Source organism: Lepidochelys olivacea (assembly GCF_965140295.1).
Source record: "Lepidochelys olivacea isolate rLepOli2 genome assembly, chromosome: 2".
Classification (NCBI taxonomy): domain Eukaryota; kingdom Metazoa; phylum Chordata; order Testudines; family Cheloniidae; genus Lepidochelys; species Lepidochelys olivacea.
Genome location: NC_140412.1, coordinates 172,684,523 through 172,701,932, shown reverse-complemented (window position 1 = coordinate 172,701,932; position 17,410 = coordinate 172,684,523). Strand labels below are relative to the sequence as shown.

General features: G+C 39.8%; 1 protein-coding gene across 5 annotated transcripts in view; it reads right to left on the bottom strand.

The window, feature by feature from the left end:
• Window positions 1-2,146: 2,146 nt before the first annotated feature.
• EZH2 (enhancer of zeste 2 polycomb repressive complex 2 subunit) overlaps window positions 2,147-17,410 on the bottom strand; it is a 150,841-nt gene continuing 135,577 nt past the window's right edge. For 4 of the 5 annotated variants that reach the window (XM_084619735.1, XM_084619734.1, XM_084619731.1 and 1 more), the window contains 8 exons: window positions 11,764-11,804; window positions 10,047-10,172; window positions 8,608-8,786; window positions 7,753-7,848; window positions 5,281-5,362; window positions 4,263-4,343; window positions 4,003-4,087; window positions 2,147-2,442 (listed from right to left, as the gene is read on the bottom strand). In XM_084619735.1, coding sequence (XP_084475861.1) covers window positions 2,382-2,442; window positions 4,003-4,087; window positions 4,263-4,343; window positions 5,281-5,362; window positions 7,753-7,848; window positions 8,608-8,786; window positions 10,047-10,172; window positions 11,764-11,804 — 751 coding nt within the window. In that variant the 3' untranslated portion in view covers window positions 2,147-2,381. The remainder of the gene's footprint in view (window positions 2,443-4,002; window positions 4,088-4,262; window positions 4,344-5,280; window positions 5,363-7,752; window positions 7,849-8,607; window positions 8,787-10,046; window positions 10,173-11,763; window positions 11,805-17,410) is intronic. The other variant, XM_084619732.1, reaches the window with a different exon arrangement.

Here is a 17,410-nt window from a genome sequence, read left to right as displayed (position 1 = left end):
GCAACAGGTCTGTGGAGTCTTCAATATAAGCTGGCTGCAGGCCTGCAGGGCTGCTGTTTTTCCTGTAATGAGGTATGGATTCTGCTGGAGCCTTTGAAAAATAGCTACAAGATAGTGACAGGTTTCAGAGTAACAGCCGTGTTAGTCTGTATTCGCAAAAAGAAAAGGAGGACTTGTGGCACCTTAGAGACTAACCAATTTATTTGAGCTTTCGTGAGCTACAGCTGATGCATCCGATGAAGTGAGCTGTAGCTCACGCTCAAATAAATTGGTTAGTCTCTGAGGTGCCACAAGTCCTCCTTTTCTTTCTACAAGATAGTGGAAGTTGTTCCAGCAGAGACCGATGGAAGTTAGTCTAGCCTTAGGATAATGCGTTGCTGCATTATTTCAGCATGAGGGAATACCACTGGTGAGTACTGAGGGGACTGCTGACATTGCAGCACTTGCCTTGTGGAAGCTAATGGCACCAGTTTGGGACCACTACAGTGGTGGCTGTCTGTCAGGGAGGTTTGTATGGCAGATGTTGCAGGGGTGAGTGATCAAGGTAACTAAGATCCCTGGGGGATCGAAACTGGGGTTTGAGAACTGTGCTCCCATCTGGCATGTGACTATAATTTAATACCCAGTGTGTAACTTCTTGCAGTAAAATTCATATATTGAGCCCATCTACTTTGTGAAAGTTTAGCCTTGCCCTTGTCTGCAGTTTTGAGTGATAGGGCTCTGGCAGCTGTTGTGCACCAAAAGCAAAGAACGAATGCTGACTTTCACACTAAACCAAAAATCAAGCTAATCCCATTTCAAAACAAGCCAATCCCTAAGTACCCAACACTGACTAGATCCCCTCCAGTGTGCAGTCTGGGACTGTAGTAGGGCCACTGTGCACCCCTGACTCCCCCCCTTGCTTGCCAGGAGTTAAATCCAAAAAAAAAAAAAAAAAAAAACCTACAACCCAAAAACAAGCCCATTTGCCCCACAGGTTTGGCATGTCAGGTTGGCAATAGCAGCTCTTGCAAATGAAGGAGGATGACTCTGGGAAGTAGAGGACAGAACAAAACATAATATACTGACAATAGCTGGTTTTGACCTTTCTTAAAGGTTTCATTTTGAACCTTACTGAAATGTCTTTGTACAGCAACTTGTTCCTTTGCAAATTTTCAACCAGCTCTCTCTGTACAGCTGAGTTCCATGGTGGGTGCTCCCCTGTTTTGGCAAACTTGAGGGCTGTGCAGTAGTAAATCAGCCAGGATCAGGTACCACTATTACAAAAAAAGCCAATTCAAATCCATCCACTTCAGACTTGCAGCTGTTAGTATGCTGAGGCCAATGGGCTCTAGTGTACAATATACCCTAAAACAGTGGTCGCATGCCCCGAGGGATACATCTAGATATTTGCCTAGTTTCACAACACACTACATTAAAAAGTACTAGAAACAGTGACTTGTTTATATACTATACACTGAAATGTAATTAGTAATTAAAAAAATCAAGTAGAATATAAATGTTGTATTGTGATTTTGTGAACAAGTAGTTTTAAAGTGAGGTGAAACTTGGGGGTATGCAAGACAGACTCCTGAAAGGGGTACAGTATTCTGGAAAAGTTGAGAGCTTTAGGGCAGTGGAAGGACACTGTTCCATACTTACTTTTTCCCTTTGGAAGAGAATTAAGATAAGTGTAGTTTAAGAACTAAAGTAGCTTTAAATCAGGCTTGTGTGTAGAGGCTGTTAACTAAAGGCATGCATTTGAAGTGTATTAATGAACATGGACTCACCTAGAACGCAATTAAGATGCCCCCACATACAGTTTGGAGAAAGGGTCTATGCCTGCCCCAATTTAAAGACTACCACTCAGTTCAAGTGAATACACAGGTTTAGGTACTAACTTGTCCTTAAAAACAAAGCAGCAGGGGGACTGAATTTATTTTCCTCTGCTTCCCAGTCAGCTAATTGTGTTTTAGTCCCCCACAGACAACAGGCTAAATAAATACTCATTTTAAAAAAAATAAAACCACACTTGTTGCTGCTTTTACCTTTTCTTTAAGTGCACTATGTACCCTCAAAAGACTTTCTCTACCGAAATTATTTTAACTGCCTAGAACACCCACTATCGCTCAAATACACTCAAAATGAAGAAGTTCAAGTATCCTTTATTCAAGGTTGAAAAATGTACCACACCGCATTATTGCAAAAGTTCATTGGTACAAAACACTTTGCAGCTAGTGAGAAGGCAATAAAAAGTTGATTTTGAAATTTGTTACTATAAATTACTGGTACAGTACTTTGCAAATTCAGGATTTCAAATTGCATCATTTTTCTAAAATTGCCCACAGTACTAGAAAATTCCTGGAGATAAGGCAGCTGTTCAAAAGTAGAGGTAGCTGGTATCAAGGGATTTCCATTTCTCTTTCAATGCCTACATATTTCAGTGCATCAGCCTGGCTATATCTGGGGAGGAAAAAAGACGTACACATCAAAGACAAGATTAATAAAGTTGTAGCATACTCGGTCCCATCAGTAACATCAAGAGGAGTTTAAGGTGCTGAGCCTCTCAAAAATATTGGGATCCAGTCACATAAAAGGTTGAACACACTTCTGTTGCCTTTGTGCCCTTGCATTTAAGTTATTGCGCTAGAAGAAGACAAAGGAACAACCATGGTGGTAGAGTGCTCTAGTGCTGTGAGAGCCCAATTCATGTTAAAACAGAGACTTTGGGGTAGAAATCAGTGTGCATAGACTTGTGGGAATTTCATTCAACTGATAGATGATAATGCTTAGTTGGGAGCTTTTTTTTAAACTTTAAATTTCCAGTTGTAGGAGAAGAAGGGGAGGAAGAATAATACCAGACATTGTATAGCTTGTGTTAGCTACAATAAGAGTGTCTTGAATATCAACATAATTATCTTGAAATCAAATAAGTTCTCAAGCAGCATTTTTCTCACTTTGACTGATGGAAATATTTTTTCACCAGTGTGTGTATGTACAGTGAAACAATGTTTACTGAAATTTGCCAATAAAAATCTGATCCATCCAAGGCTAAGTATAAACTGATAGTCAATAAATTTAGGCTGGAAATTAGATGGTTTCTAACCATCAGAGGAGTGAAACAGCCTTGCATTAGTTTGATAAATATATAAACAGGACAGATGGTGGGTTGCCTGTCATAGCAGGGGCCTGAACGCAATGACCCAGGAAGTTTGTTCCAGAGTTGTGTTTCCATAAACGGCAATCAGTGGACCAGATTTCTAAAGCTACTCAAGCTACTTTAAATCACCTTTGGATATGGGACTTAGCTGTCAAAATCATTCTGGCTTTGCAACACTAAGCAGAGCAATGCCTGTCTTTAAAAATCTGGTCCAGTGTGCCGTCGGCACTAGATAATGAATGGCGCAACTGTTTGCTCCACCTGTGTGTTTAAATAGCACATAAGGCAGGAGGCTTAAGCCTAATCTATACTGGAAAAGCACCAGTAGCACAAATGTTTTATTTTGCTTGGGAATTTAAAAGAAACAACTCACAAGCACTTTAAAAATGTCTCAATCACCCATGACAGATTTTACTGGCAAAAGTTCTAAGTGTAGATCTGGTCTTTTATAATTGGCAAACTTGGGTGTTATTGGGGGGGGGGGGGAGAGATACGTAAAGTTTAGATACTTGTCCCATCCTTGTCTCTTCCGTATAGAACAGTGATATTCCTCCCTATAAGGTCTGGGCTTTAAGTGTTCAAGGTTCTGACTAGCTGCTTTAATTAGACTGTGCCCTTGAGTTCCAGAGACAGAAGTGCCCCAAGTTCATGGCTGTCTCTTTCGCCAGCAAAATCCCAGCATTTGAGGGAGGAAGACAACTGCTGGCATAAGCCATCTGCTGAGACCCAAAGCTGGATTTGAGGTAAAGGGTGAGGCATCTAAATGACATGATCCAATCTCAGATATTAAAGGTTCAATGTGATGAAAAATCAGGCTTGGCCACAGTGGCCCTAGAATAAAGATCTTGTTCTAGTGTACCAACCTGTAGTCAAAAAACAGCTCTTCACCAGTCTGAATGGCTCTCTTAGCAAATATACCTATTCTGTGATCTCCATTAACCATCATAACTGTTTAAAAAGAGAGAGAGAGTATAAGGTCAGGGTCTTAGCTCACATTTGCATGACTTATTTGTATTTACACATTCTGCCACCATTTAAACGTGTATTCTTTATTCAACGTTCTACAGTAATGATGTTTCATGTATTGTTAGACTAACCATAGTTTAACTTTGTCTGGTATTACCTTTTGCATAGCAGTTGGGATTTACTGAATGGTTTGCAAAGCGGATTTTGTTACCCTTGCGTGTTGCATCAACCACAAAATCTAGAAGAGAGTGTGAGTAGTTAGAACAGGTTTCTTCTAAAGAGCTTTCTAAGCACATCTGAGAATATGCTGTACAGCTCATAGCCTATTTTATGCACCTGTCAGGTTATAACTTTAGAGTGTTCAGCTTCACACATGAAAGTCATTTTGAAAAACCTTCTCCGATGTTAACTTTTCCTCAGGGAAGGCTAACAAGTTGCTATATTAAAATATCATGGCATTTGTAGTTAAACATTCTAAACTTCCTAAAATTGAGGTTTCCACCTGCTAATCTTTTTCACATTCCACCTCCATCCATCTCCTGCCCAAATGATGTACACTGATGTTTCTAAATTAGATGGATTCTTTCCTTCCAAGTCTACAAGCTGTTTAAAATGTACTGACCTTTTTATATAAAGAGCTTCCTTCATGAACTTTTTGCAGCACTTAGGGCTAGATCCACAAAGGGACTTCAGTAGTACAACAGTGAGCATTGTGACACCTAACTTTTAAGCACCATGCTGTCCCGTAGCATCCCCAGCCATGAGGGAGGCTCCCGAGAGTTAGGTTCCTAATAGGATTTCTCAGAAGCCAGCATGCTGAGCTGGGAATGGCCTAAAATAGGCCCCATCTCTTTCCTTAGCATTTCCTACTGCCTAAGCCCCATCTCTAAAAGGTGTTTAGGCACCTGATTCGTGGACAAACCCTTTCACAAAAGACAGTTACAGAGGACTCTACATGTACATGAGGCCCAATATGGTAGGTATGCTCTGAGAGTGCCCACTGGATCAGGCCCCGCAGGTGAGATAGTCAGGAATCACCTACTCTGAGAATCCCACCTGGACATAGAAGTGAACACTGGCAGAATTTAGGTGCCTCCAGGGTTAGGTGGCAGCTAAATGGAGGTTTTGAAAAATCTTAGTTGTGTCAATTAAAATCAATAGCTAAACATACGTACCGTTATTCAAATTGAATAGAAAGCTGCACATGTACTTGTCATATACCTTCCCTCTTCTGTCTGCCTCATCCTGAGAAATAATCTGAAAGAAATATTGCTTATAAAAAAGGCCATTTATTTTTCAGCTGGTAATGGAAATAGCCTACAGCCTCAAGCATGTCCGTCTCTCATGCCTACTCAGACTATATGTCAAAGTTGCTCCACATCTAAAGCCCATCATAACTGGAATCCTAACTTTTCAAAGACTTATTCCATTCTGGAATGAAGTTTATACTGCAAGTGGAATTAAGACAGAGAAAACTTTAATGCTACAGCTCAGGCTGACAAGTGGTCTTAGATTATGCTGTTCTGTGGGTGGATGCAAAGACAATGACTGCAAGACTAAAAAGTCTATAGCTGTCATCTTGGAGACATTTCCAATTCAGCATACGAAGTTACACTAACTAGGGCTCTCTCTTATTTAGTAACCCAAAACAGCACTATCAGCTCAGCCTAGAAGGGAGACATATTTTGTTTTTCTGTTTCTCTAAAGATGTATAAACTTTAAATATTTTTTTTAATTTAACAGTTTTCAATTCAACCCATTTAAAATTAATTTTAAAATAGATAAATCATTTAAATTAAATACATAAAATAATATTAAGTAGTACATGTTTGCAGCCACATTTTAAGAAAGGTCAAATCACTGATCTGGTAGAAGTCACTCGCTAAGCATCTGGAACCAATTTGTTGAAATGCTAAACCAGCTTTTAACATCAGTAGCCTCTTCTGCAGGTTCAGAGAGAATATTTTCTTTGTTTCAGTTTATTCAACTAGTTCAGTTCAATTACTAGTTCATTCACAGTTGAAAAAGCAGGAAAGCTTGTTTTCCTTTTCCAATCTATAAATAAAAACTAGGTGTGAGAGGATGAGATCTACTAGTTCTGAAATCTTGAAGGTCATGGTGATCAGAAACAATCAGTACAATTTACTAACAGATAATTACTTCCTTTAATAAATCAGTTTTAACTACAAAACATGTTTTGATAAACCTTTTTTCCCTCTTATATATCCAGCCCACTTAAGGTAGTTTTATTTAATTTTAAAAAAATTTAAAGCTGTTGTTGTGCATTTTCAATCAAATCTGAAAATAGAGCTTGATACAAAAGTTAATTATCTAGTAAAGAAGAAAGCATCTTCACCATTTTCTAAAAAGAAACATTAAAAATCTAAATGTAAGTTAAGCTATATATCTGCTTAAATAAATGTGTACAGCTATATGTATTCTCCTGGTTAGCAAAAGGAAGCACCAAATTTAGTGTAAAGACTACTTAGTTGCAAATCAACATGTTTAACAGTTACTAACCAATAAGGATCAACCTTTCAATTGCAAAAAAAAATGTACAAATGCACAACATGATTTAATCATACTGTGATTGAAAATGACAATTTAAATCAAAGCAACTTAAATCAACTCACTCTGTGCAGGACACTCTCTTCTGGGCCTTAGCTCTCCCTTTCACACAGCCTGATATCGGCATTTGGGGCGGTTAGAGGGCAGTGTTGCCTACTGAATCTTGGCAGTGTCTTATGCTGGCAGTCAAATAATTTTGCCGGAAGCTCCAGATTTATTTTAACTGGGACTGCTCTTTAGAGCAGTGTTTCTCAAACTGTGGGTTGGGATCCCAAAGTGGGTCATGACTGTTCTACCAGGGTCATCAGGGCTGGCATTAGACCTTGTGGGGTCTGGGGCTGAAGCCCAAGCCCAAGGGCTCCAGCCCTAGGTGGCAGGGCTCAAGTTACAGGCCCCCTGCCAGGGGCTGAAGCCCTTGGGCTTTGGTCCCCCCACCCAGGGTGGCAGGGCTCTGGTGGGCTCAGGCTTCAGGTCCCCCCTCCTTGGGTCATGTAGTAATTTTTGTTGTCAGAAGCAGGTCCCCGTGCAATGAAGTTGAGAAGCCCTGCTTTAGATCCATCCTCTCTTCCAGCCTCATCCTCACAGGCACCCAAAAGACATGAAAAATCTTGCCAGTGGAAAAATGTCAGTATCAACCATGGATTCAGCTATGTATACTAGATGCTAGGGAAGCTTTTATTCTTTTGGCAATGCCAAGACCTTGAAACCTGCTGTGAATTATTGTATAACATTCCTTTATTCTGCAAAAGGGTACTAAATCTACAAACAAGCTAGTTCCCAAGCCTGGAGACATTTAACTAGTTTTGCTTTATAATTAGTCAAGGTCACAAACTGATACATCACTGAAGAAAGTGACCTTGATTATTTTAGTGAGACATCTATTTTTAAAAAACAAATGTCTTATGCATACAGCTGTAACGATTAAAACATACATTTGAAGCAGTGGTTTTCAACCTGTGATCCTTGGACTATTTCTAAGATTTCCTAAGATGTCCGCACCTCCAGTCAAAATTTTTTAGGGGTCTGCAAATGGAAAAAGGTTGAAAACCACTGACTTGAAAGGTACTATCTTTCCTTACCTCACCACAGTACTCAGAGATGAATTCATTCTTCTGTACGGGGTCTTTGATGAAAATTCCCCAGCCCGCCACATCTGAAGGTGCCAACAGCAAATGCTAGAGAAGGGGAGAAACAAGAAACATATCATCTGACTTGAGTTTTCTGGAATGTTTAAATGATAAACATACACAGTTGCTAACATTTGGGAAGGGGGGTCGGGGGGAGGAGAGAGAAGGTGCACATAAAGGAGACCAGATACAGTGCTAATGAAAAAACATTCCAGGGTAGAAGTGGCCATGGGGTAGAAATTGTTTGGTTATAAATCCAAGTAACAAGACACATGCTTAACTGTATCTGTCTATACTAAAGGCCTCCAGATCAGAATATTAAAAAAAACTTGGTAAATTAAGAGATTTTTAAAACTGCAAAAGTCTGCTTGTAAAAGTGCAATATTTACCACTTTAATATTAATCTGATTATGGAAACAATGAACTAGTGCTTTAAAATACTATTTTTTTCAACCTACAAGAAGTGATGCTCAGCTTCAGTTTACATATGTTGCACACAAGTTAGTACTGAAGAAAACAGTAGATGTTCCATTCCATAGTGGCACAAGTTGCATAAGCTGTACAAAGATGAGTAAAGTAGCACATAACTCAGAATGGCAAAGTAGGTGGAAACCATTTTCCCTTTCAGACTAGTCTCTCTCTTTTTGTTGGCCAGAAAAACCACAGCAGAGTCCAAACTCCAGTGCACTTGGGATTTTTTGGCATGAAAACAATATTAGGCACCCTCCTCATTGTACACATGAAGTAAAAAGGCAAAAACAGTGGAGCTGGGAGGACGTGTATGTGGAGAAAGGTAAGCATATACACCTTTTTGGATCCCCTCTGAATGCTGCAGTTCTTGCAAGACACATTTTTGCTGTCCCAGTGATCGGCTGCTCCACATGTTAGACAGAGGTCTGGATCACATTCACGTACAGCCAGATAGCATGGACACTGCTTAGTGTTGCACTGTGCTTTGCAGCGGCATCCAGGAAACCTGTTTTGGCCTTTAATGAGGAAGGAAAGATAAATAAGTAAACATGAAAAAAAGGATCACAGTTCATGTCCTAGAGTTTAGCAAAAATACATTGATTCCTTGCTCCAGATGTCTCATTTCTCCAATACTTAAGGTTAATACAAAGTGAACAGGGTCAGGCAGGGTATGTCTTCGCAGCCTGCAGCTGTGAGCCTCCCAGCCAGGATGACAGACTCAGACTGGTACTCTAAAAATAGCTATGTAGGCAGCACTTTGACATTGCAGCTTGGGCTCTGAAGCCTAGGGAGAGGGTGGGCTTCACAGCCTGAGCTCCAGCCCAAGCTGCAACCTCCAAGCACTGTCTATATAGCTATTTTTGGAGCACCAACCTTGAGCCAGTTGACCTAGGCCAGGAGGCTTATTACCATGGGCTGAGGAGACATACCCTAAGGATGTTTTCTCTGCAATGTTCTACTGAATGAAGCAGTGTTCACCATATGCACCAGTTTTGAAACTCTTCCTTTAAACAGAGGCATGGTAAGTTTCTTTATACAGGCCTTATATGCAAGAATAATCAACTCACTGCTCCTTAATGCCCCAGTCCTGCATTCATTTAAAGATGTTTCACTATGAGCATGTAGTCTCATTAAAAATTGCACCTTAAGTATGTATTTCAAAGATATTTAGATGTTGATCTACTTGGCGGTGTTAATGCTTAACTTATTTAGAGATTTCTGTATCTTTAGAAATTCTGAAAAGAACCAGGAAGCCAGCATACGGGTGCGTGTACGCCCTTGTTTCTTACCCTAGAAATATCAGTAAGGCAAAGTGTGTTTTTTTCTGGTTTTGTTGGAGGACCACTTGGAGGCAGAGTATTTATTGTGAGCGTTTAACTCCCTACTTGAATGGGTGAGGGTGCTGAATTTATAATAAAGACTCTATTCAAAGTGTAATTTGCCATTAAAATTAAACAGGTGTTAACAAAACCAAAGAGATGTAAACAGACTAACTAAAAAGCACTTTCACGCCTTACTTGTAATGTCATCATTTATGCTTCTGGTCACCTAGACATAACCTGAAATAATCATTTTTAAAAAGCGGGGGGGTGGCCCCTCTCTGAAAACTTTCCAGGACTTCTTTCAATGTCAAAAAACAGGAAAAAATAGCACCAGCCCATCTTTTTGCCCTTTGTGGGCCTTTTATTTAATACCAGCAGTAAATTTGTGTCTACAAATGAAACCAGTCTATGAAAAAAGACACTCAATTGTAGACACCTTCCAAAATTACTTACATTCTGAGCTGCACTGACAAAACTTCTCACAAAAGTTCTGAGCAATTACACAAGGACATGAGCTGTCACAAGGCTGACGAGGATGATCACATGGCTGGTAGTTGTAAACATGATTAGAGGACCCATCTGAATAAAAATAGTAATAATTTGAAAAGATTAAGCATGAGAGAACGGTAAATTTGGTAACCAAAAATCTCAAATAGGAAGTCCCCTCTTAAAATTCACTTCAACAAAAGAGGCCTATCAAACCTACTCTTCTCAAAGTATTAATAATAACTAAACAAAAAGCTGAGGCATTAACAAGATGCATGTTAACTTAATTACCGAGTTGCTTGCTTGCTGTTGCACCTCACTCCTCATATTACTAATCTGTAGTGTATTTAGAACCTAAGAGCTCGTTTACAGTGGGAAGTGACTAGCAGAACTATAGCGGTATAATATTACTAGCATCGGCATCGACTGCATGGGTGCTCCAGGGCTGGAGCAACCACAGAAAAAAATTAGCAGCTGTTTAGCACCCACCAGCAGCCAAGCTTCTCTTCCTCCCCCCGACTCCTGCCTACCTGCAGCCCACCACTGATCAACTCTTCCCCCTCTCTCCCAGTGCCTCCTGCATGCCTTCATGGAACAGCTGTTGAGCAGCATGCCTGAGGCATTGGGAGGGACGGGGAGGAGCCAGGACAGGGCACGCTCAGGGGTGGAGCCTTGGTGAAGAAGTGGAGTGCAGGCAGGGCCAGGGGTGGAGCAGGGGTTGAGCACCCCCAAGGAAAATTAGAAGCCAGCACCTGTGAATACTATAGCTCTGTATGTGGACAATCTAGACCAGTAGACATGCTGGCTGCTGCTTCCCGCAGCTCCCATTGGCCACTGGGAGCAAACCGCAGCCACTGGGAGCTGCAAGCAGCTGTGCAAATGTAAGCAAACTGTTTGGCAGCCCACCAGCAGATTACCCTGACGGGCCATGTGCAGCCCACAGGCTGACCCCACTGTTCTAGACTACAGTCACTTTTATTCCACAAGAGAAATTATACTGCTTAGCAATACCCATACAATTATACCGCTATATTTCTGCTAGTCAATTTCCCTGTGATGATAAACCTTAAGCTCTGAAGGCAGGAATCTTGTCTTTCGCTTTATCTGTAGAGCAGCTAGTAGACTTTGGGTGCTATATAAATTAGTATCTGCCTTCAATCCACTAGCACTTATGCTGGTTTAGGTGAATTTGTATAATGTTGCATCTGTTTCAGTTAACAACCAAGCAGCAATTAATTAATTAATGAAAATAAAAACTAAAAATCCACCTCTGAACAGAAGATTATTCTTTAATCAAAGTCTCTCCCATCCCCACAAATTTCCAGAGCATCTTTTAAAATAAAGAACAAAACAAAACCCCCACACAAATGCAGCTCATCACAATAAGAGTTGTGCTGTGTTATTTGCACTATAACAAGGCCTACCTAAAGTGTTATGAATTTATTGCCTCCTTCCTGTTTAGTTTTATTTTCTTTTAAAATATGCAAAGCTTTTTCTGAACAGCTGCATAAACAATGTGGAATATCCTCTGTCCCTGCTATATCAGTAATGTATGGTTACTATTCTTCAGTCTCCTTATGACGCCTGACTCCCCATAAAAAGTATAAAAGGCCTAACGTCATTCAGAAAACATTAGTAGGATCTTAAAAATTCAGGACATAAAGTTGAATGGAAAGATGCTAACCCTTTTTCAGCTGTATCTTTCTGCAATGAGCAGCCCACAACCTGCAAAAACACAAAACAAACACAAGAAGGTTGACAGGAACTCCTCCTGTACTGGGCTGGAGAATGTAGCTGCAGTTCTAGCACCTACAAAATCACTTTTAACTGGGAAAGTCTTCTGTAACAAGAATTCCTAAATCTTCTACAGGAGATCCTCCACACTAGTCCAGTTTACTGCTAACATCTGGCGACATCAACGTGCTGAGGCGATTTACAATCTACTAAAAATGATGTAGAAACTAGTGTTTTTAATTTAGCTTTAAAGCTGTAATTCCAATATATAGTTTCTTTAGCAGTTAAAACTAATTGAATTACCAAGTTTCACCAAAACAAAGTTAAAACAATTGCAGCCAGGATTCCCTAAATTTATATTCCCAAGGAGTTAATTCATATGTTTAAATACCAACATTAAATTTCTATTGTTTGTGAATATGGGACAGACTGTCAATTTGCTTCTGTACAGAGCTCCATTTCTAGAGAGAGTTCATTATTGTAACTGGTACAGTAATTGTAACAGTAATGCAGAGTGTTGTGTGTAGTGAGAAATTCTCATGGTAGATTCAAATGTTTAGGGAACAGAACCATGAATCTGCATTTCTTTCCAATGACTACGAACACCCAGAAGTTCTTCTTTCAAACATTAGGTACATTTAATACCTGTTAACTTCTTTTCTACACAGCATTACGTCAATCTGGATTCTGATGGATTACTGTTATTTCCTCCTGTGCACCCAACATCTTTAACCAAACATAACACGATTCTCCACACAGCTAGCTTACATTAAATATATGTTAACCTGTTCTGCATCCAAATAAGTAGACTCTTGTCAAGGTAACTATGAGACTCAGAGTTCATGCTCTTAATTTCTTCGGATTTATAAGTTTTCTTCAAAAAAAACGCTATACAAAACAGATTTAATTCCTTTTCAAGGTGGGTCACTCCAAGTGGGTATAATATTAAAGTAAAAGGATATAAACAGGTAAAAATTCCTATTTCTGCACTGTATTACTTCAATTAAGAGATACAGAACCTCTCTAGAAATCTGCTTCCCAACTACTTGAAGGGAGAAATAAGATTTCAAGTCAGAAAATTTAATATACCTCACATGATTAAGTTACATTCGCCAAACACTCCAGACTAGTTAAAAGTAGAAAAGACTACATAGCTGAACAATACTTCCTCCACAGAAGCTTTCCTTCCTTTGCCCCAAGATAATAATATGGATTCATAGTATGCCAAATTCCCTACGGTGATAGAAGCTTTTCATAGATAAGACTCTTGAATGAACAACTTAAATCAGACCTTTGATAATTATGAAGTGTCTATGAATTAAGTACCTCTCCAATTCTAACAAAGTAATATACTAATGTCCTGCAAAGGTTTATGGTGTGCCATCTCCTTTCTAAGGGTGGATTCATACAAAATTTGGCAAGGAGACTGGATTAAAATGAAAGACTAATACTGTGGCCAAGATCAGAACCAAAATAACTTTACATGGTAAAAAATCAGATATGGAAGTTGTGATGAATTATGCCAGCTCACTGACTCTTCTGGAGGAGACTAGGGCCACTTAAACAGTACTTTGAGAGTAAAGGATTAAAGGTATATTGTGAATTAAAGATGACATTAGGGACCAAGTGAATGCTTCAACATGGGCCAACTGGGATAACTAGAGGTCTGACTAGTGCTCTTCGATACTGGTGATGGGTGGCAACATAAATGCTAAGATTAGCATGGTGGCTTTCAGAAACTGAATGACTAAGAGGTGGAAGGTTGCCTGGAAGCACTATACCTTTCCTTTAATGGCCTCAACAAGTGACATACTGGGGATAGGAGAAGTGGTGGGGTTGAGAGATTTCTCACAAGTAATTCTATTTGTTATCTCTTCTCCCATCCTACTCAGCAAAACAAGACAATGTTGTAATTTCAACTACTAGGAAGCGAAGAGGCAAAAGTGCCAACTGGGAGATTTCCACAGCAAAGTAGTAGTAGGATAGTATAAAATAGAGGAACTTCAAGTGATCTTTCCCAAGGGATGTGGGGTGGGATGGAATAAATACTGGACCATGACAAACAATTACTAGTGAGTAATTTCCCCTTACTGTACATGCCACTTCTCCCATTCTCCCCAGTAATAGTCAGGAGGTATTGCAAACATCAAGCCAGATGAGGTAGGTTTACCAAGAAGTGGTACTTGGAGAATCTTCCAGGCAAGAGCAATTTCACTATATAAATACATGTTGGAAGGTGAGAAAGCATTCACAAGTGTTGTTCCTAAATCCAGGTATCAGGAACAATAGGCTGATCAACAAAGTGGGAGTCAACTGATCTCTGCACCTGGTTCCTGCCTGCCTGTGCATTTAATAACTGAATGCTTCTGGCTTATGTTCACTTCTGATTACTGAAATTGTCCATCAAATATGTTGACTGTTCTGGCTAAAAATCCAGAAGATGCGGACGTCAACCGGATAGCAGCTATAGACATTTCTGGAGAAACTTCTAAAAATCTGTTCCTAGTAAAGGCATGAGGACAACACTGAATCTGTCTCTTGAGTTTAGAAATGAAAATTCAACTGATATATGTGGTTAGATCTGTTAGAAAAGCAGGTTTTTGCTTTTCTGCTTTTGTTCTCATTAGATTCCTTTAAAGATGCCATGTCGAGGCTCGCTGTAAAAATGCAGCCTTTTGGAAGGGAATGGAAGTCATTTGGGTCAAGACATCAGCCACACTGCTTGCCAGGCCATAATGATATTTAAGATGCCTTTGGCCAAGATCCTCAGTATCCTGGGCAGAATAATATAGAAAAACTATAGCTAGATGCTGTGAAGAATCAATCCCTGAAGAATGAGGACAGAAAGAAGAATTCAAATGAAATCTGACTAGAAATCATCAAGGATATTTCTTCACTTAAGTGTAGTCAAAGAAATCAAGTCAAGTCCTGTTTAATGAGGGAAAACAACGGATTACAGCTGATCATTATTGATCCAGTGAGATCAGAGGGAGACTGATGATGATTTCATTCATATCAGCTACATATGGATGAAAGCACATCAGAATGAATGACTAAAGTACAAATTTCTTCTCCTCTCAGTATATGGTTAAATTCTTCTGAGTTGGTGGAACTGTTGCTCTTTATTCAAGTTGTTAAACTGGTTGTCTCTTAAACAGAGCTGTCTTCTCAGTTTAATTTGGAAGAATAGCAGAGATGGTACATAAAAAGACACCTCAAGACCACTGAAGTTATTAGGCTCCTACAACACAGGTGTAAAAAAGAAAGTTGTCCTTTCTTTTTTAGCACAGCATTATCAGGCATCTAAAAGACTTTGGCATAGTAAGGAGAGAGGGAAACTGCTCTAAGCAATGAGCAGGCTGTATTTCTTACTAGGCTTTCCATTCTTTGAGCAGACTGGCATGCTAAGATGGTATGGGAACCCGATGCTGCAGGAGGTTAAGTTTGGTAGTACTGATGTGGAGTAAACAGTAGCAGTTTGGCTTGCAAGACAGCTTCAGCATGTTGGTAGAGAGGCAACCCAGACTGAACAGAAACCTTAATGAAAAAGTGCTACCAAGTCAGGTAGGAAAGATGTTACAAAAGCCCTTAACTGAGCCTGCTGCTGCTTTTTCTCCTCTACGAATGGAGTTCTTCAGAAGGATGATGCCTGTGAATGTAGGAAGCCACTATGAATTGTTTTTCAGGCGCTCTCCTGTCTTCTGGCAGAAAGAAACTGGAACGTGCAGCAGGCTCTGGAGAGCCTGCAATGGAAGCCATGTCCCAAAATTAGGTGAGTTAGAGATAGGTTGTTCAACACAATTTAAGCAGTCTGGCTCCAGTACAGTAGATTCAGACTGGAAACAACATAAAGAACACTTTCTACCTCTTCATTATGAGTGTTTCAGCCACTTGTAAACCTCTAGCCGCATCTCTCCCAAGAAGGTAGAGAAACAAGAAAATCGTCATGAACAAGTGTTGACAATATTGTTTTGTTTTACTCAAGAGGTTTCTTACGTAGGAGGAAAAGTAACCCATTAGTCTTTGAGCTGACAGTAAAATGCAAAATCCTTTTCCCACAGTACAGTGAAGAATCCAGTGAGATGTTGTAAAAGCATTACAGACACCCTGAAATCACCTATCACTGACACATTGGCAACCAGTCAGAAAGAACACATTGGTGTATAGCACTTCCCCACCCAATGAACCAGAACAACAGAGAAAACCAGAATTCAAAGCTAACAACATACCAAGACAGAGCTGCCAACAGTCCAAGTTTGGCTGGACAATTTCAGATTTTGAAAATCTTCCCACCAAATGCCTCAGGACAGTTGATAGCGATGAAGCACAGGGAGCAACAGTACTATTATGATCTGAACAAAGCAGGACCTCTTCGAGCTGCTCACTGACCCCCTTTTCTACCCTGGTTTGATTGTCTCTCTACACTAGAAGCAGTCAGCTCATTTTATTGCTGTCAAAGCTTCTGTACTAAGATCAATGGAAGGCTCTCTTTGAGCAAGAAGACTATGAAACAGGTAGACAGGAATCAGGAAAGTAATAGGGATTAATTGCTAGAAAAAGTAGGGGGAGGGGAGAAACAGGCAGCCAGTTGGGAAAAATAGAAAGAAAAAGTTTTTCAAAGATCTCTTGGCTGCTGGGGGTTTGCGCTTCCTTTTTTCCTCTCACCCTTCCAGGAATACAAACATTCACCAGAATGCACACAGAATTGTCCCACGCGTGGGTTTCTGTTGGACCCCAGATTTTTAGTTAAGAAATTGTTCCTATCAAAAGTGTTCATACGTTACAAAGTAGATAGACAAGAAACAGTGATTTTCCAGCATATTACAAGTTATTGCTTGTTTGAAGCATTACATTTTACCCTATGGACAAAATCTGCATACTAATTTGCAGAATATCTTCTATTCACTACTACTGATTCAGACTATTATTGGGAAATGATATATTATAGTCACATAACTTCATTACTGATGTGTTATTTCTAAAAAAAGCCCTCAAGGAATCAATAACTTTTTTTTGTAATGTTGCCAAAAAAATCTACTAAGTGGTAATATCTCCTTTTGCTTCTTTTTTTTTTTAATTCAACAAAACCTAACCTATCCTACATTAATGTGAATTTTTGAATAGTATAACATTGTTTGGAATAACATGAATCTAACCCTAACTTGAATTTACTTGTTGCAATAAGCCTATAAGCACCTGTGAAGAACCTGACTATTTATAAAGGAGGAACAGTTTTGGGTTTGTTTGTTTTTTTAAAAGAAGTGCTGTTTAAGACCAAAATATTTGAGAAATTGGACGATTTTGTTTCATTGATGTTCTTTGAATGCAAAGAAATAAGGAGAAGAAACAAGCAGCCTTTTCTTTCAAAGACCTTACTTGTGTACTGCTGGTTCAATAAGTCTCCTTTGGCAGTGGTTCTCAACCAGGGGCCCAGGGCCCGCTGGGGAGCAGGTTTCAGGGGGTTCGCCAAGCAGGGCTGGCATTAGACTTGCTGGGTCCCAGGGCAGAAAGCCGAGCCCCACAGCTGAAGCTGAAGCCTGAGCAACTTAGCTTCATGGGGGCCCAGGCAGTTGTCCTGCTTGCTACCCCTTAACACT